The sequence below is a fragment of the Rhinolophus hipposideros genome, assembly GCF_964194185.1.
Source record: "Rhinolophus hipposideros genome assembly, chromosome: 9".
In the NCBI taxonomy this organism is placed as follows: domain Eukaryota; kingdom Metazoa; phylum Chordata; class Mammalia; order Chiroptera; family Rhinolophidae; genus Rhinolophus; species Rhinolophus hipposideros.
The window spans coordinates 44,083,202-44,104,451 of record NC_138055.1 but is presented as its reverse complement, the minus strand read 5'-3'; the positions used below and the strand labels follow the sequence as shown (position 1 = coordinate 44,104,451).

At 32.2% G+C, this 21,250-nt stretch overlaps 1 protein-coding gene across 3 annotated transcripts in view; it reads right to left on the bottom strand.

The window, feature by feature from the left end:
- Positions 1–21,250, bottom strand: part of LRRK2 (leucine rich repeat kinase 2) — a 124,647-nt gene that overhangs the window by 33,134 nt on the left and 70,263 nt on the right. For all 3 annotated transcript variants that reach the window (XM_081061475.1, XM_081061474.1, XM_081061476.1), the window contains exons 27-39: positions 20,586–20,772; positions 19,242–19,423; positions 16,802–17,031; positions 16,252–16,379; positions 14,863–15,081; positions 11,286–11,487; positions 10,561–10,649; positions 4,855–5,042; positions 3,836–3,990; positions 2,605–2,751; positions 2,274–2,465; positions 1,416–1,562; positions 386–486 (exon numbers count right to left, since the gene is read on the bottom strand). In XM_081061475.1, the coding sequence (XP_080917601.1) occupies positions 386–486; positions 1,416–1,562; positions 2,274–2,465; positions 2,605–2,751; positions 3,836–3,990; positions 4,855–5,042; positions 10,561–10,649; positions 11,286–11,487; positions 14,863–15,081; positions 16,252–16,379; positions 16,802–17,031; positions 19,242–19,423; positions 20,586–20,772 (2,167 nt within the window). The remainder of the gene's footprint in view (positions 1–385; positions 487–1,415; positions 1,563–2,273; positions 2,466–2,604; positions 2,752–3,835; positions 3,991–4,854; positions 5,043–10,560; positions 10,650–11,285; positions 11,488–14,862; positions 15,082–16,251; positions 16,380–16,801; positions 17,032–19,241; positions 19,424–20,585; positions 20,773–21,250) is intronic.

Below are 21,250 nucleotides of genomic sequence, written 5' to 3'. Positions count from 1 at the left end.
TAAGTGCTTGTTGAGAAAAGAACATGTGACTTAATTGAGGCCAAGAAAAGTTTTTAAATGGTCTATTGTATATGGATTTTGGTTCCTTTGAAATACAAGACCTCAAAAGAGGTACCTTCTTGTCTTCTGTAATTGTATTATATAGCTGTGAAACCTAAAACAACAGTTCTCAGAAAACTGTTTTTTCCTTGTCTTCAACAAGAGAAATGAAACAAAACATTTTTACTCCATGAAGAAAGGACCAAGTGGAATTTCATAATTAAACTCAAGTAAACTTTTGGGGGAAATGTGGTTATCATTTTGCATTTTCACAAACATGCAAAACAAGAGTTCCAGGAGATTAACGATGTATAATTTAATGTAATCATATTATTGGATTTCTTACTTGTCTTAAGAGTCTAAGTGATGTATGTTTATTAAAAATCTTCACGGCCACTTCTTCTCCTTCATAGACTGCTCGATAAACTGATCCAAAACTGCCATCACCTTTTGAAAAAAAAAGTACAAAGCACATAAGTTAATCTTTCCAAGCAGAAAAATGAAATAAATCGTGTCTATTGTAATTATATCTGTTATATACTTAAAGATAAATATGACCCATTTATTTCATTGAATCATGTCTCCTTTAATGCTTCCTCTTATTTCTTTTACTCCCTGAACTAAGATGCACCTAAAGATTTTGTCCCTAGTCTTCTTATCTTCCATTTACGCACTCCCTACTCAATTACCTCATCCATTCCTTAACTTCATCTATCCCTATATGTAGAGAATTTTCACATTTTCATTTACAGCCACACGTTACCTCCTGAACTTTATCCTATATTTACAACTTTGTGTTTGAGATTTCCACTAGCATGCTCCTCCAAATCTCAATCACATTCTATCAAAAACCACATTCATTACCTTTTCCGCAAACTAGTTTTTAATCCAACTTCCATATATCTGATAAAAACAAAGCTCTTTTGAGGTCATTCTGGAGTCAAATTGAAAAAATTATCTTAACTCTTTGCCCCATGCCTAGCCCTAAAGCTAACTGGCCGTTCATGTTGTCTTTTTGAAATTGAAAAATGGCTGTGTTATTCAACTGAAGACTTCTTTATCAGCCTCCCCCATCCCTGGCAATTAAAGTAAATGCAAGGACACATTTTATAAATATGTGTGCTTCCATGATATTTCCATCCTTATCTTTAACCTACTCAATAAGTAAACTTTTGGGGGAAATAAGACTGTGCACAAAGCAAATTCCAGATCTGTAACATGATACTGCTTTAAAATACATCATTTTGAAGGGGGGGGGAATGACAAATATATAAGGACACAAAAAACATGGTAATATAATTATATTTGAATATTTTATATATTATAAGGAAAAATTGCCTACTATTTTTTATTCCCAAACCAAGAAAAATAGTTACCTAAGAGAAACTCTGGAGCCTGTACAAATTCCAATTCATCACTATTCAACATAATATTTCTAGGCAGGTCAGACAAAATCAAGTCAGGAGCAATCTGAGAGATTGGAATGGTGAGCCTTGGCTGATCTGGGTTTACTAGGAGGTCTCCTGAGAAGTACATAAAACATTTTTTAAAAAACAAACTTTAAAGGATGTATATAAATTTGTGCTTTTGACTTTCTTTAGAAAATAATCACATATTTGTTATGAGTTCTAATTAATTTTTCAGATTTTCTTACCAACCCTGTTTTTATCTAGACATTTTGACAAAGTTTAAAGGTTGAATTTGTATCTGTCTATTGGAATTTCAAAAACTCATTCCTAGACTCACTCGCTATAAAGTAGAATTCAAAACTGCTTCAGACTACCTGACATCTGACGAGGAAATTATTATTCTCTACTTTTAACACATTCATGGTGCACTTATTATATGGCTGGCACATTGCTAAGTGATTTCCACATCTCATCTATTTTAATCCTTGTAACAATTCTATGAAGTACATGTTTTCTTAGTATTCCTATTTCACAGATGAAGTTATGTTGCTCAGTGTGCCAGTACCCATGCTCTTAAATCAACATTGTTCTGAATCTAGAACATGAGATCTTACTGGTAACAAATATAATCCATTTTTCTGAACTGTCACTATAATTGAATGTAGTTTCCTCTAACTCATCCTTTATGGATAAGAATAATTTCTACAGTTTATTACAAAATAATTTATTATAAAATTTAATATAGTTCAATAATTTATTACAAAACCCACTTCACAAATATTGAAAGATGACTTAAAAGCATTTGTAAGTTGTACCAACACATACCTTCTTCAGCTTTCTTCATTAAGTCATCAAGTAAGATTTTTTGGTGTTCTTCACCGTCATTAAAGCTATATAATGCCCATTTCTTCAACAGAGTTTCTCCTTCACCACAAATATCAATCTCCAACAACCCAGGAAACCATTCTTCCATGAGAGAATCAATGTGGTCCACAACTTGGCCCAAAAGAATACAGCCTACATAATCCAAAGAAGAGGTCATCAACACCCTCTCTGAAATGTATTCTGTTGCAGAGCTAAAAAAGAGTAACTAGAAATTTAAGAAGTTTAGATTGCTTTAGTGGTACAATTCAGAGTTTCGAATTAATTTCCTTACCTTTTCTACAAGAAGGAACTGTAATTTTTAAGAAACTGTCTGGGTGATTATCTAAGACTTCAGATCCTACCAGGCAATAAGCTTCAGGAGACCAATTCAAGTAGATGCCTTGTCGCCAGTACATTCTGTTTGGGCGGAGTGCTCGTTCTGAAAGAAGTTTAAATGGACCCAAGTGTATTCATTAATCATTAATTACTCCATAAATTAAATGGGGGGGGGATCACTGCAAACATCCCAAGTGATGGTAATAGAGATGTATTAGGTTGGTGCAAAAGTAATTGCGATTTAAAAGGTTAAAAATAATTACAAAAACCGCAAAAGTATTGCACAAACCTAATATTTGTTTTGAAAGAAAGTATTGGAATAATTATTGATAATCCTCATCTATAGCTATTAAATATGATACTAAATATTTCATCATTAGTTTTGCAATAAAATAAACAAAATGCCCAGCACAAAATCTAAGATAGATTTCAAGTCAATAAGTTAAGATTAAATATATTAAACTACTTAGGTTTAATATGTTTAATCGATAAAGAAAGAGAATCATAAGTTTTTATAACTTTTAAAAAGAAGTTGGTAGTCATGCTAAAAGCAAAACTTCCTGAATATTTTAATGCAGTGTAACTTCCTATATGTTGATTAATTGCAAGCATGTTAAAGTTTATTTCAGAACACAGTAACACCTTTATAACGCTAATTTTTAAACAAAAAAAATATATATTTTTTCCCGTTGGAGCACTAAGAATCTTTTCTTGCAAAATAAAAAGCTAGCATTATGAATATTCATTTTTATAAACCACTCAGGGACTGTGCAGCAGATAGAGCTATTACCGACCCCACTTTTAGTTTTCTTTGTTTGTGTGTGTGCGTGTGTGTCTGTGTGTCTGTGTGTGTGTGTGTAAACCAATGACTCCTAGTAATGCACCTTTTACAGGTGTTGCTTTTAGTGTGCTTTGGCTTGGAAAGCAAGATATTCATGTGTATTTTAAATGTGTCTAAAATATGAACAAATGGGCCTTTAATGAGGATCTGAGGAATTTTCTTCTGGACAAATTGCATCCACTTATGTGAGTACACGTGTCTTTATGTTGTCCAATGTCAAGTTTATGAGATTATTTTCTGATTTTCAGCTGCCTTACAAAAAAGTACATCTTGAGAAAATGACATAATAATTTTAATATGTTTTACCCCTAACTTCTCTAAATATTAAGCCTTCTTAAATACATACCTCTGCCTGAAAGCATGTAAGGTGAAATTTCAAGCAATCGATTGATTAATCTTGACCAAAATCCCATTGGAAAATAAGGCATTTCATATAGTCGAATGATAATCTCAGAGTTCTCACAATGGGGAAGCTCTATCACAGGCCTGTGGTCAGACAAACTAAAGGCAAAAGGACACCATCATTATACAGCTTCATAAAACACCAACCTGTGTTACTTGAAATCGATGAATTGAAGATAAATATTCTAAGCTGTTGCATTTTTTATAATGTTCTTGTACTACATGCTCTTCCTATTTTAAAAAATCCAATGATGATTTAATCAATCCAAATCTATGTTCAGATGAAGCAGATGCATGAAATTGTTTTCACTAATCTTATTTATACTAATAAATAAGTTATTACAATTAGTTATGCATAGACAAGTATCAAAGGATTATATAAAACTTGAATATCTATTTTTAGAATTGGCTACCATCCATCAATCAATGCAATTTACACTTTTCAATGTCATATTATATTATAACATTCCCCAGATGCTTATAAAGAAATAAGAAAAATTTCTATAATACAGGGTTAAAGCTTAGGCCTCCATTGCATTGCCCCTCTCCTCTGAAAATTCAGTCATAAGTTCTTTTAAGACTCTGTTCAAAACTCACTATCTGCCCAAAACTTTTCTAATAACTCTCTCAGTACCATGTAAGAAGACACACATACACACACACACACACACACACACACACACACACACACACACTAATCACCACCATTTATCTTTCTTAAATAATTTAAACAATGGTATTTCAAATAGTAATTATATACATAAAGTAAGTCATTTACTATATCTTTAAAATGCCATAGTATTTTCATTAAAAGTAAATGTTATACTTCAGAAGAACATTGACACAAGAAGTAAAAAAAACACTTAATATATTTATCAGAGATCGATGTTATTTTGACAATTAAAACAATAAACTAGATGGTGAGTTTCCATAGAGTAATTAAATTTTTAAGTTTTGGTTTACCTGCTTGGAACCAGCAAATATTCTTCTCCTATTGGCAAGGCAATCTGGAATTTTTCTAGGAGTTTAAAGTACTGTAGCATGTAGTTCTTTGGAAATCTCTTTTTCTTTGAAAGAAATTTTTCCACATCTCTACGTGAAATAATTCCTTTAGGATGTTTTGGGCAGCCTTCCACTTTCACTGTCAAAATCTGAAAGATTTAATCTTATAAATAATCACTGGAATTTATTTTCTAAAATGTTTTGAATTTAAAGCGTTTTGTGTGACTTTGTTCAGTGAAAATAACCAGAATTTTAACATTATCAAGTATAACACGGGACCTAATTTCTCTAGCTAACAGCCATGTATCCTAGAAGGCTAGTGGGTCATCCACTTCCCTCAAAAAAAAAAATATGTTATTAAATTAAGGCAGTGAATTCAGATCAGAAATTAGGAACATCCTCTGAACCCAATAAACTTCAAGCATTCCCCAACTCCAATCAACAGATCAAGCTAATACCCCACATCCTTATTACAGTTTCATTAATTGATTCCTAGGGAAATTATCTTCCAGACTGTGTTATCACTTCTGGTTTGCAATAGAAATATTATTTTACATTTATATAATAGTAGATGGCTTTCATCAATGGTTAAGAGAGGCTATGTAGCACAGTTCAGTGATTCTCAACAAAGTAACTACTGAATTATGTTGGATTTTACTCAGAGTTGAGATCAATAGGTCTGTGATGACTCTTGAGAGTCTGCTTTTTTAACAACAAACCCAGATGATTCTAATGTGAAGACCATACTTTGAGCTTTGATCATCACAGCGTTAAAAATATTTAAGTCAGAAGAACCCAGGTTCAAATCAGGCCCTACTCTAGCTATGTGACCTTGAGAAAGGTACTTAATTTCTTTAAGCCACAGCTTCCTTCTATGTAAAATGAGATAATAAAAGTGATTGTCACCTAGACTGTCATCAGAATGCAGTAAGATATAACACGCATAAAGCATGCAAAGTACATATCACAATTTTTAGTATATAGCAAGTCCTCAGGTTAGCCATTACTGTCTACATATTCCTATTCATTTTACTTAGACAAATTATTTTTTAAAAGAAGTTTGTGCTTAATTTCTTTAATGTGTCTATAATGTTTAAGGGATATTTAAATAGGAACAAATGTTATTTATGTAGTTGCCTGAAATGCTGAATCCTAAAATTCTTAGGCCCAAGGACTTGTCTTATTTCTGTTTTCCTCTTTTGTATATATAATGGTTAGTTAATTAATAAATGCATGATTGACTGAACATAATGATAGCTAATGAAAATGTATTATGAGTTTTTAAATAATAAATACTATATTTGGGGGCTTCTATACTGTACACTTTATAGAAATATCAGATCATTTTTAAAATTTAGATGGTAAAAACAATTGTTTGCTGTTTTAGTGATTTTGAGTTACTAACAACTTGTCTGACAATTCACTCTCTATCCCCAACCATATTATATATATATGTATATATATATATGTATGTATATATGTATATATATACGAATATATATATATATATATATATATATATATATATATATAATGACTCTGTACCACCTGACTTAAGTATTTATATATTAGTATTTGCTCCCCTTTGACTGTCAGCTCCATGAGTATAGGGACATTGTTTGGTCTACTGCTATAGTTCTAGCACCAGAACAACATCCAGAACATCGTATTTAATAAATACGGTTGAATGAGAAAATGAAATTTGCTGCATTTTATCCTAGGGTTAGGCTTATAGGTACTGGAGTCAAACCATGTGGTCTGAAATCCTAATAACCCTACCTCTTCCTAAATATGTAACTTTGGATATACTATTTAACTTCCCTGTCACTCAATTTCTTCATCTTCAAGATTGGGGTTAATATAGTATCATTTTTAAAAATTTCTCTGAGAATTAGATGAGATAATCTTGGAAAAAGCACATAGTAACCCCTCACATGTAAGCCATTATTATATACATATTCCATTTTCCTTAGACAAATTGATTTGAAAAATGGTCTGTGCTTGATTTTTTAGTATATCTATATGCATGTGTTACCATTCTTTGTGGCAGATTGTTTTCAAAGATGGATATATCAATTCATTTCCTCCCTACACATGTGTGCTGCTCAATCCATCAAGAAAGGAGTTCATCTCCTTTCCCCTTGAATCTGAAATAGCCTTGTGGTTCCTTTGTTCACTAGAATGTGGCAAAAGTGGTAGAAGAAGAAAAAGGGAGTCAAATATATAGTGATGGAAGATTTGACTTTGGGTTGTGAACATGCAATGTAATATATAGATGAAGTATTATAAAAATGTATATTTGAAACCTGTGTAATTTTACTAACCAATGTCACCCCAGTAAGTTTAATTTTTAAAAAAGAATACAATAAGGCAACCGGGTAGCTCAGTTGGTTAGAGTGCATTGCTCTTAACAACAAGGTTGCTGGTTCCATCCCCACATAGGCCACTGTGAGCTGCGCCCTCCACAACTAGATTGAAACAACTACTTCACTTGGAGCTGATGAGTCCTGGAAAAACACACTTAAGTAAATGAAAGTAAAAAAAAAAAATACAATATACATTGGTGAAGAAATGGAAAAAGAAAGAAGTGACACTGTACCAGTTCTGGGTCTGTACTGTAAGAGAAGTAGCCATATGAAAGGCACAAGGAGCAGCACCAATACATCAAAAGGTGAGTGTAGTCTTCTTGGACATTCCAGCCAAGTTCAATGACCCATGCCAAAGCTTTGTGGAGCAGAACCCAATCAATGCACAGAATAGTGAGAAATAATAAACTTGACGTTTTAAGCTTCCAAATTTTGGGGTGTCTTGTTAAATAGCCATAGAATACTGAAACATTATCTTAATTTTACCACCTTTAAAAGACTTGCTAATATTACTTCAGCCTATTACCATATAAGGCTAACTTATGCCCTTATGCAAGGAAAGAGAATTTTCCAAATTCCTCACACATGGTATTATCAAGATTACTTTGCCATGGAAGCTCTTTAATATTCCACCTGATTAATTCAGTAAGTCCCATTCATATATTTTTTCATACAGTTAAATGAGTTTTGCAAACTTCTCTGTGTGTTGATGAAAGTTTCTTTAATAAGTTGAGTGACCTAACAGCTCAGAGAATATGGAAGGAGGGTAGGCTCATTAGAGCTGCTGCACTAGGAAATTATTCCTGCCCATGTTTTGATGATTCATTGAGGTTGAATACTCCTATTTATTTTTGCTGATGAATGGGTGTCCGACAAGTCATTTTTGTTTTCACTTGATTATTTATAGCTTTCACTCTCTTTAAACCTCAGTGAAAATGATATATTTCACTGTATTACCACAAATAAAAATGATACTATTTATTTTTTAAGTTAATAAGCAATTTAAATTACCATTTTACTGACCATTTAGATCTATCTTTCAAAATAACTTGAAGCTGTTCAAATTCTTGACTTAGTTTCCACATATATTAATATGTTTATACTAATGAGAAGAACTTCATTGAGTTTCAAATTAATTAATCCAAAAAATCTTCAGAGATTTTATTGTGGTCATGGTGGAAATTTGTTTTTGCTAAGAGACTGATTCTGATATGAACCACTTCCTTAATCCACTGAATAAGATATTCTCACTCTGATATTATCCACATTTTTGCAACTTTAAATGTTCCCAGTTTATGTGGAAATGCACCACTTTTCGGCACAACTTTAGCCTTTTCTTGACTAGATAAAGTTTAGTTATTTTCTGAGACTTATAATGTGCCACCTAGGACAATAAAATATTCAGGATATATTTAAAATTCCCTTTGCTGTATAGAACGTATCTACCTCACGTATTTTTTGTTTTGGTGAATACTGGCACATTTTCCAAAAGTACACCTTTACAGTTTTGAAGACTTTATTTCTCATTTCCCAAATAATGAGACTTAATTACTAAATAAGTGAAATATGAAATTAGCTAACATTTACTTCTCAGTTACAGTGAACTAAGGAGGAAACGTAGAAGATAACATTGTTATTACCCTTATTTTACAAGTGAAAAAAAACACAAAAGGCTTAAAACATTAAGAAATATCACAAAGTAAGTATTATAAGAAACCTGAATACAGGTCATGCTGGCTCTAGGACGTGTGCCCCCACTTTACTGGTTCCATTATCATTTAGCAGACTAGTAAAAATCACACTTTCCATGGTGTATGGCAGAAGGATGAAAAGTTACCTTAGAAGATCTACCAAAACAGTAAATAGCTACCCTATTACAATTAATTGCCAATTAAAATGTTTCAATATGCTCCAAGTATTAGGATAGCCCTAAATAAGTTCCCTCTTCAAAATATCTTTCTTTTTTTCCTTAGATGGAATTTAGGAACTATCATTCACGATTATCTGAGGGAATTTAATTACTACTGTGTTTCCCTGAAAATAGGACCTAGCCAGACAATCAGCTCTAATGCATCTTTTGGAGCAAAAATTAATATAAGACCCGGTCTTATTTTACTATAATTAAAAACCAGGACTTATATAACATAACATAATATAACATAACATAACATAACATAACAAACATAATATAATATCGGGTCTTATATAATACAATATAAGACCGAGTCTTATATTAATTTTTGCTCCAAAATGCATTAGAGCTGATTGCCCGGCTAGGTCTTATTTTGGGGGAAACACGGTATTATGGTTTAATTAGAAGAGAGACTTCTAATATAAAAAGACATAATCATTTTAGGGATTCAGGGAGCCACATGCAAAACTACAAACTATACTCATAAACCAAAGTAGTTGCAGTAAGTATACACACTGGAGACTCAACTGCAATGATTTTGCATTCCCAGCAATATTTGGCAATATCTACACACATTATGGCTTGTCATAACTGGGAAGGTGCTACTAATATCTGCAGGGTAGAGACCAAAGATGCTGCTATTATCCTATGATGACAGCAAAGAATTTTCTGGCCCCAAAAATCAATAACGCTGACACTGAGAAACCCTGAGCTAGTGGGTTTTTCTGCTTGAGTGGTTTTCGGTAGCAAACCTATAGAGATGGGTTATTATAATTAATTAAACTTATTGGTAATTGATTGTCATTGGAAGAAGAAATAATGTTCCCTACAAAATATAAATGGAGAAAAGATAGCTATTACTACTGCCATAAATGTTTTTAAAAATTGTAACCATTTAGAGCTCAGACCATTCTCTCAAGAGTCAAAACTTCCCCCTCTATGTTATCTAGATAGAGTTTTCACAGGCTCACCAATCCAATTTTTTCATATGTATTTACCCCAGGAATTTTCATAAAGCTTTCATTCAATTGACTAAGTCAACAACCAAACCAAAAATATCATCAAGATCTAGAAAAACACCATGGAACAGAGTGGCACAAACACCATTAAAGACATTAAAAGCATTAAGGACATTAAAGTGGACTCTAAGATATCCTTCCTACTTCCACGAAGCTCTTCTTTCAGCAGTCTTCTACATGAAATGGTCTACAGTTTTCTATATTCACAGTAGTTTCTATCCTAACTGAACACAAACTCAATCATGCTCAATACCCTAGCTGCCATTTGCTATTCTCGTCATTTGCTGCCATTTGCTATTCTCGTCATTTGCTGCCATTTGCTATTCTCGTCAACCATTACCCCCATGCCACCAAAATGTAAGACACCAACCTGTGCCATGACTTTGCAAAGCCACTTGGGTTCCACAAAATATAAGTTGCTTAACTGCAGTGCTGGGTCTTGAAAATGAAGAAGGACCCCTGTAGTAAAAATCAAACAGTGATACAGAATCTAGAATATGCAAATATCTAGGGGCTTTAGAGAGAGAAAAATCTAATCCGACCTCATCATTTTATGATGAGAAAATTTCAGCATAGCTAGTGGCAGGGCTGGGACTATAACCAGGGCATCCTAGTTCTCAAGCTCTGAAGTCCCAATATTACGAAGAAGTATCTGCCCCTCAGTAATCATCTCAAGCAATCTTTGATTCTCAAAGTGCCCCGTTAGTACCATTCCAATAATAACCCTTTTTTATGGTATATAAACAACTTACACACACACTAAGTTCATTTGATACTATGAAAGGATACGCTTTATGCTCAGGATTCCACAGCTTCTGAGTAGTATAGTTCTAGACCCATACATTTTAACTTGCTCAGAGACTCTTTCTACTACAGCCCTTAGATGATTTCTAATTTTTTTCTTATGACATGAAATATGACTTAATATCAATGAGGGTGGTAAACTTCCAAAAAGCAAAATTCAGTAGCCTATTAAAGAATTCTATATATATTTGGTTGAGTATTAAATATAAATTCTAACAAGGTTCAGATCCATTTTTTATAAATAAGTACAGCTAAGCTTTGAAAAAATTTGAAACAAATAAACACACAAACCTGATTCATTTAGGAAGTGAACTGCATGAGGAAGCTCATTTTCATCTAACTGCAGTTGATTTTCTTTCACCAGTTGCAATAATCGTTTCCGGTCAATTACAGGAAATTCAATTGGCACATTTTTACGCTCTGATAAAATGATTTTCTCAAGTTCTACGTAGCAGTCTGGAATCAGCTGCCCAACAACAGGCTGATCTCGGATCTGTAATTACATATGTAATTATAAATGACAAGCTATAAAAACCCATTTTATTCATATTTTAGGTGGTTGGTAAATTCAGTGCTAATAGTTTTTAAAGAAAGGGGAATATTTTTCACAAGTATATTTGTAATTAAAGTCAAAATGTGATGTAAAACTATTTAAATTGTGAAGAATAAATAAGATGACATTAAAATAAAAAATATGAACACAGAAGCCAATTTTGAAGAACTATTAAATAAATACTATGGAAATATTTATCTAGCTATCCAGAAAAATCCAAGGCAAAACCTTGGATAAATCACTAACTATAAATAAGGGATTTCCTGTTTTATAAGACATTAAACTTAAATGCAATATATATGCCAGCATAAGAAATCAGTGTCAGAAGAGCTTTTGGACTATGCTTATTAGATGAAAATGTCTACAACCTGAGGTAAAACATTAAATTGTGTTCTTGTTATTTGCAAAATGTTATATTAGTGGAATATACATATCAACTGTGAAGCTTGGAGACAAACATGAAATTTCTTCACCCAAGCTATGCCTTTTTATGAAAGCCTTGAATATGGGAAAATAAAACGTCATCTAAATACCAATAATTCTAACGTTACCCTTTAAATTTAATCAGTGCTTACTAATTTAAAAATATATAAAATAAAAACATCAAATGGCCTTAAGATGACAGTTTTTATAATAAAAGTCTTTTACAAACCTTTTCTTTTTCATGAAAATCTAATTTGAAATAGAAATACAACTCTAACAGTAACTAAAACGCCTTTCAAAACCACCAGGTGGCAAACTCTCCCCATTTCTCGATTCTGAATATATTCTTGTATATTCTTTCACCTGACAGTAACTATCAGACTATCTACCTAAATTCTTAAACTTACTACAAATAGAAATTGGGTTTACAAACACATACACAAAACTTAACTTGCTCTTTTTCTATTTGTAACTAGAACCTTAAGGAGCTTCATTTACAGCAGCTATAACCATTACTTACGTATCTGTCTCCAGTCATTTGAAAGATTGCTTTCCTGTATCCCTTGCCCCAGACAATTAAATATAATTCCACTATCCTCCACTTTACATAATCCCTCTGCGCATCACTTATGAATTAAGATGATGTAGCACTTCAGACTGAAGTTTATGTTTTAACCCAATAAGGAAAACCTTCATATAGAAAGAAACAAGGGTTCTCACAGAAAGCAAATAGCATAGAAAAGGGATGAATTTTATAGGGCTGGGTTATAGGGCCAACAAAGGATCCCTTTCTGCTAATGGGTTCGACAAGATTAAAATGTGTTTTGTCCTACTAATACTTTTGAGTGTTAGGTAAACGACAGCCAAAAAAAAAAAAAAAAAAAACAACAAAAAAACACACACACAAAAACAACAAACAAAAAAAAAAAAAAAAAAAAACACCACACTTTTACTCTAGAGTCTGCACAGACACAAGTTAAGAGTGAAACAGGAAAAAACTAGAGACGAGCCCAGATAAAAGGAAAAGACGAAAAACAAATGAGAGGGCAAAAAATAATCTCTAATAGATTAAAGACTACTATTTTAAATACAGGTTGAAGCACCTTAAGGAGAAAAGAATATTCAAGTTCTGGCAGGCTCATTAGCTCTGGGTCATTTGAAAGAGTCACTATTCTGCAAAGCAGTCAAATGGATTTTCAAACCAGTATGCCAGAATGATTCATTCATTAGCAATATATACCTTTCTTCAAATAATACTGTTATTTCTCAAAGCATTAGCTTTACTTCCTTATATGCTTGCTGCCTTCAGATTTCATTTATAAATGCAGGAAGAAATATGGTTTTCTTGATTGATAGTGATAATTTGCTATTAGACAAAAGAAGTACCAGTCCAACTTAAACCAACCACTTTATCCACAGACTTTCACCTAAATTCTGGCTCTTTCAAAACAAACTTATCCTCCAAGAAGTTTTTTTTTTTAAATATAATGTATGCTCCAACAACGATAAAAAGAAAAGCTATTAAAATATTATAAATAGCAACAAAGTTCAGTAAGTACAGGTATAGTCTCAGAAGAAAACCATCTGGATAAAGAGAATATTTAATTAGATGTATGAATTGTATATTTGTTTCTTATAAGTCATATTACTCTCAAATCATATGTTCCACAAGAAAGTAGGGAAATCTGCACATAAATAATATGTCATCCTTCTTACGTACAATGTTGCTACTGATCCACCTTGGTAAAACCTTAGTGACTGATAAATATGTTGAAACATACAAACATACAAATTATCATCTTGGGCACCACAAAGACCAGCATATTTATAAATGGCTCATTAGGTTTTGGATAGAAGCATAATCTGTGGAAATGGAACAGAACTAAGCTAAATGTCTGACAGGTTACAACCAGGGCAACCATGTAACGTATCATCCAAACTGGAATGCTTTGAGACTGTAGTGAGACACTATTAATAATTATGCTGGGACTGTCCAGGCAAAACAGGACCCTAGTTACAAGCCATGTCCTGATCATTAGTGTTAATGAGCTAAGTCAACAGGGACTAAAACTGAAATTCCCCACTGTGATTGTCATACAAAACTATTCAGGGCGTTTTTCAGTACAATTTACATCATGCTGTCTGTAAAACCCAAGGAAGATTTTTTTCTCCCCTGCAAGTATTCAAAATAAGTGCTTTGCTTGATAACCAATGTATTCGTATATGAACCTTATAAGTTATATTTGGCTTACTAGAAGGGTACTTTAGAAATCAAAAACATAATTCCTGAAATGAAAAACCTCATTTGTATGAACCAAAAATTTACTCAGATATTGTTGAAAACCAAATTAGTGATTTTAGTGACTAAATGAAAAATATATATATATATATATATATATTGAGGAAAAATATCTGGAATTGGAATCACAGTGAGAAGAGACTTGAAGGAGCAGTACAGAAGATCAAGATGAGCATAAAATAGGAACTCCAAAAGAAAGGAGCAGATGGAGAAATAACAGTCCAAAAATAACAGAAGAAAGATGATTTCAAGACCCCAACATTCATGCTTAGCCTTCTGATTGCATCATCACTACAGGAAGTTGGGAGAGAAAAGGCATCAGAAATATTTTCTCAGTCTCTCAGATACTCCCTTAGTTTTTCTCTCAGGATCCTCCAATTATTTTTATTCCCATTTCTATAAATCTGAAATGAAGTATGGCATAAATAATTTTAAAATTGAAACTACTTTAATAAGCTAACAGCTATGAAAAGAACTTCACAATTTTAAGATAGATATTCTGAAGACTTCTGACATTTGTAAGCAGTTACATAACATGAGAATTCATAAATTATATTTATCTACCAGCCTACAGTAGGCATTAACCACGTTACCTTAAAATTAAGGCTCTCATTGACGATGGTTTTCCGAAGTTTTGCCAAGGCATCGGATTCCTCAGTGGCATTCACAAAATGGTAATCCCGTATAGCAGGAAAACCGCGTTTGTTCAAGAGTTCCTTGGTGATTTTACTTATGCAGGCTTTGCGCTGCTTCTCATCAGAAACGTCCAAATGTGTGCCAACAAGAATCACAGGGGAAGAAGAAGCACGAGCCTACAGAAAAGGCACAAAATACTCTTGTGTCTGTTTTAAAATCAAGTCTACTTATATCACCATTGATATTCACTTTCTATGAAAGTCAACTTGAATAAAAATGACAAAAGACTCCAAGAAGGAAAAAAAAACTCTCTTTCCTTCCTCAAATCTAAGAAAAAAATATAACCTTAAGAAATTTTTAAAAATCAGTTGTATGCCCCTTCTTCATTCAATTATTATTTCATTCAATTATCACTTTTCAGGTGGCCTATATAACACTAGGAACATATTTTTTTATGACTTAAAATGGGTTAATCACTAAGTGTGCTTTGTGAATGCTTCTAAATAAAATAAGCATTTAAGAATCACATAAACTATTTCAAAGTGTCATACTATGGTTTATATCTTCTCTTCCTTATCTACAAATTCTGTCTCCTGAATTCATTTTAAAGTAATTCTCTTTGGAGTCTACAATGAACAAAAAAGTGACTGAAATATTAGTGCTATTGTAATTTTTGCTCACTTTAGCTAGCTATAATAAAGTCAAAACACAAACAAGTTTAAAAAATTACTAAAATTACAAAACAAGCTTGTAAGGAATAGCTAACAGCATGACAGCAAGAGACAGTGGAAAACAATAAAAAGAGATTCCAAATAAAAGAGAATATTGTCAACTATGCTTCAATTTACAAAAAATAAAAAAAAGAGCATATTAATCTGGTGCCATTTGAAAGTGTAAGATTTGAAACACTTAATTCTAAATTGCCACTGAGGACATAGCTGGTGATACACAGATTGCTTTTCTTTTTCTTTTTTTTTTTTTTAAGTATAGCTTATTTTAAATTAGGAATATATTCCATTTAAGAAATTATATTCCATTTATATTTTATTTAATAAATAATATGACCAAAAACAGTTGAACATATATATTTTCAATTTTTATAGCTTAAAAGGGTTTCAAGCATCTATGCCACTCACCATGAAGAAACACACTATTTTTATGTCACAACTCAATTACACTGAAAATTTCCCAACTCAAAATTTAGTGTGTCAACTTTAAATAAAAAAATAAAAAAATCCCACTATTTGAAGAGACTAAAGCAATTGTTTTTCCCAAATAAATGACTCTATATACAAAAAACAAAAAGAGAATTATTTTCTATGTTCAAAAAAATTAAAACAGATCACCTTTATATTGAAGAGCCAAGGCTTCATGGCATCAACTTCAGCTTGCCCTTTGCTGAGGTCATAGACAGCCAGGTACAGTGATCGCTGGGTCATAAAGTGGGGATGAGTACTGTAGAATTCCTCCCGACCTAAACAAAGATTACAGACTTTTTTGTTTTAGCCTTCCAGACAATAGGCAAGGCAAGCATCCTTTTACAAAACAAATTTTTAGGTGATATTATCTACTGTTTAGCATACAAAAAAAAGAGACAAACCATCAACAATGTTTAGAAGACTATACTGGATTGTACTAGGGATTGGCAACTTTTAGCAAAAGTGTTAGCTACCAACCAAGTTCAGCTTCAGTTGGCATCTACTAGTTTCTAACATTTCACTCCATATACTTCTCCATTCTGGTGGTAAGGGTATAATTCGGAGAAGTAACTCCCTTTGGAAAATTCCGCAGGATACACTAGGTCTCTGTGCAGTATTGAAACATAAAACTCAGTTTTTAGATCCCTGTTCTAAATAAAAGATAAACGTGACTTCAAAATTCTAGTGAAATACATACCTGCAAAATCCCACACATTTAAAATGAGGTCTTTTTTCCTTTTGCCTCTTATTGGGATAGGCCAGTCTTTCACGTCAATGCCAACTGTGGCACTTTGCATTCCAAGCTCTGACTTCTTGATTTTCATTAATTGCTGTAATAAGGTGGTTTTACCACTCCCAGTATTTCCCACAATCATAAGTTTCATTCGGTTATAGGGCACGGCCTTTTTTAGCCGCTGTTGAAGAAACCTGGTATTAGAAAGACAAAAATAAAATAACAAGCTGCTTAGCAGTGTATTTAAAATATAGGTGAATTTATATACATTGAATTCTTTTAAATATCAAACATTTACAAATATAGTATGTAAAAGAGTGCATAGCTCATAAACTAAAATGCACACATCTTTCAGTGCACTGTTAACGCACATATTTTGTTAGTGATGTTTATGGTGATAGTGTGACATGTCATTGTAATTGATAATGCTACCAATCATTATCAATTACAATGACATGTCATACTATCACCATAAATAATCAAAATGTGAAAATATATTTGCAATATTAATTAGAATTTTATACATACACACAGATTCTTTAAATAACACAAATAAAACACTAAAAATTATAAAGTATAAAATTTTACAATTCCCATATAATAGAGAACCAAGGTAAAAGATACATGCATAGTTATACTAAACCTTGATTGTGAGGTTATATTGAGTACAGTATATATGTGTGTACATATATATTCATGTATGGCATATATCATATATATACCATATACACTGGTTACATTATAAATTACCACATACAAACATATCAGCAGTTAGTATGTTAATAATCTCAATGTAAAAATAATGGAGATTAATTAGAAGGGCTATAGGTAGCTAACAAAACCATCTTTAAATTAATAGATTTTAAATGTTCTCAAAAATATAATGGATATATTATAGAAAGATATAGATGTTGCCACAGTTCAAACTTAGAGAAGCAAACTAAAGTATAAGTGAATTTTAGGGAATACTGACTGACCCATTCTCATAACTAATAGGTCTCTGACCAACAATCCTGATGATCTGAACAAAAGGCATAATAATACCTTTTCTTGGTTTCTTTCACATTTTAGAAAATAAGATCTGACAGATCAATCTGTGCCTGTTATTGTTGAAATCAATCGTGTTGTCACATACAACTTAAGTTCTGTTTGCATCACCGATAAATAAGAAAATGAATGATCCAAAGACAATTAATTATTAAGAATTCATTGCTCTTTGAAAAAAGTCATTCTTTAAAACAGCTAATGATGTGTATAATTTCTAAACTACTACAGGCCTCTGTCATTTATAAAAATGTTAAATTTAAAACTAGTTATACAGTGGCTTGATAATATAGCATAATACATTAAAAACTAGTTCTGTTAAATGGTTAGTAAGAATTAAACCAATTTTCATACGAACATCTTTTCCACTTTCAGGAGGGAAAATCATGGGAAATAATTATGTAGGATAAAGGGTAGCCATGTTTAACATAGCTGGTGGCAAACTCTTTTCAAATTACATCAAGCTCAGGAGGAGAGGAATCTTTCCTCATAAAATAAGACAAAAATCTAAACGTAAATTTAAAAAATTAAGCAGAAGATAATTAAGCAAATATAGTTCACAGGTAATTCAGCAATTATTAATTGTATGCCTGGCTCTGTTCCAAGAATTAGGTAGTGAGTAAACATAGCCATGGTCCCTGCCTTAGTGGCTATTATAGTCAAAGATAAAATGAGATGTGATCATTTAACTAAAATCTGCAAGATAAATATAGACAGGAATAATTTTCTGAAAATGGAAATAAATTATTTTATGAGTAGGTACAATAAGACTAACATGCTTAAAAGGAACAGAGTGAAATAAAGCTCATTATCAAAGATATTGGAAGGTCATAAAGTATGAAGATCAGAAGGAGTGATGCCTGGAAGTTTTGGTAGTTTTAAAATGACCAAAAATGATCAGGGTGAGTAGGTTACTTATCCACACAGCCAAAATTAAAGTTAGTAATTTTATATTATTTAAGTAGCTGTAATGCTTTAAGATATAATAGACATATGACAACTATTAGCTATGTGAAATGCAGCTGGAGGAGTTATTACACTGCGTTATCTTTCCTTAGATTGTATAATTGGTAACAAGAGACCAAATAGTAAAATTTCCTTTAGAGTCCATTTCTAGTGAAAAGCATGATAAGGAAAAGAAGCCATTCTCTCAACATTAGCTTGGCTAGGAGGAAATGAAAAGCTCTGCAATGGCAGCATATAAACCCAATCATCAAATAAAAGGCAAACTACACACAGTACATTAAAATTAAGTAGTACATTTTTTTTCCTATTTTGAATCTATATATGCATCAAAATCACAGACAGAGGAAATCCAAAACAAACTTAATAAAAACAAATGGAAATAAAATTATCTAACCTTATGATGTCTTTGGCTTTACATCCTATATGTTTAAAGTCAAAATTAAGACGCAGTTCATCCAAAGGAAGATCCCATATTTTGCTTAATTTCCCCATTTCATTGGGAAAGGATCTCAGTTCCAAGTTGTAACTAACATCAAGAGATGTCAGATTTTCGAGACAGCCAATCTCAGGAGGAATCTTAATGAAATAAAAAAGGGCAAATTCTGTTAGTGGGAAGGAAGAAAAGTGTGCTGCCAAGAAACAAGATGCTGATAAGAAACGAGAAAGAACCAGAGATCCCATCAGCAACTAGCACAACCTTTCAACAGACTTCTGAAACCTTCCAAAGGTTTATCAGTTTTTATTATAAATGTTTAAAAACATAAGTATAAAGAACTTACCCCAAACAATCTTTGTTATTTATTTGTAATCTTTAGAAAGCCACTCTCCCTTAGTAACATATTTCATCTCTTCACAACATTGAAAGTAAAGAAGTACTTTATAGTTATCCAACCCCAATCATCTCTGTCTTCAGTCCATTCCCTCACACTATGTTCTTCAGTAAAACTATAAAGATCTAGTCATCACAAACTTATATACAGCTTAATATTCTTAAAATACAAGGAAAGATATATACTTTAGGTGGCACCTTCATTGGATTTTTTTTTCTGTGCCACAGTTGTAAGCAACATTCATTACTTTTATAATAAAAAACATTAATTTGCTGGCAAAATTCAGGTACCAAAAAATATTCAGTCATTCTGAACCTCAGAGTTTCAGACACTTAATTCTTTTTGGCTTTTATAAACAATAGGCTTGAACTTGGCAAAAAGAAAAAAAAAATTTTCTGAGATGAATGAATGATCAATTTCAGATTTGTAACATAGGCAAAGAGTGAAGCATAGGCAGCTTGCCCACTTGCGTGAGGGGTAACATGGTGAAGGAATGCAGAAATTTTAGAATGCAGGAAAGAAAGTCAGCTGAAAACCACAAGCTATATATGGCCCAGCAAAAACTTGAGAATATAGAGTATCTGAGAGTCTGTTAACAAATCAGAGATTTGTGATTAAATGACACACTTACAGCATTAAATATTCATGTTCAGAATTAAATATATTAACATAATTCAAAAATAGAGCACCAAAAGTGATCTTTTTGTGGAAAAGGAAAAGGATCTTTTTGTGGAAGGAAAATACACATTGTTAGTATACTCATTTACCTCAGGGTAGGATTAGATCTTATTCAAGAAATAGGAAATATCAAATAACAGATTTTAAAATGGTAACTTGTAACAGTGCAAATTATGAAAGCTTATTTTCAAGTTGGCAATAATTATAAACAAATAAAGATAATCTCTCACCTCTTTCAATTTATTATGAGAAAGATGTAGTTTCTCTACTCTAGACCATGCACATGCTTTTTCACTCAAGTCCAAGATGCTGATCTGATTATGACTAAACAAGAGTTCCCTTAAGTTCAAAGATTTCCAGTGTGCAGGACTTGGTAGATATTGAATATCATTGCTGCTCATATCTAAGGACCGCAAGCTAAAATAATACAGTGTCAAGAAAAAAAAAAAAACACCACATGAGTGTTTCCAAAATACGTGAAATAACATCACCAGCAATTTCCACCAGTGAGAATGACATAACTTTAAAACTAACATTATTTATACATAAGTATGCATGTGTGTTTTTGTGTACACATAGGTATATATGGGCTAGAAAGATGGTATGTTTCACTAGGAACAATATTTAAATGAATAAGAACCATTAAAAACAAAATTGAGGCTTAATTTCCCTACTTCAGAAACATAAAAATATCACTCTCAGAATGAGAGAAAGAACAAGTATTTTACAAATGTTTACGATACATGAGAAATCATAATTAACGAAATGCAAAAATTGTCATTAAAATTCCTGCCTTCTATTTAAGATTTATAAATATCTAACCTCCATATAGCCTTTCAATTTCACTCATTACTGGGAAGATTCTTCAGAGATTGGGTCCTACAGTTACTTAATA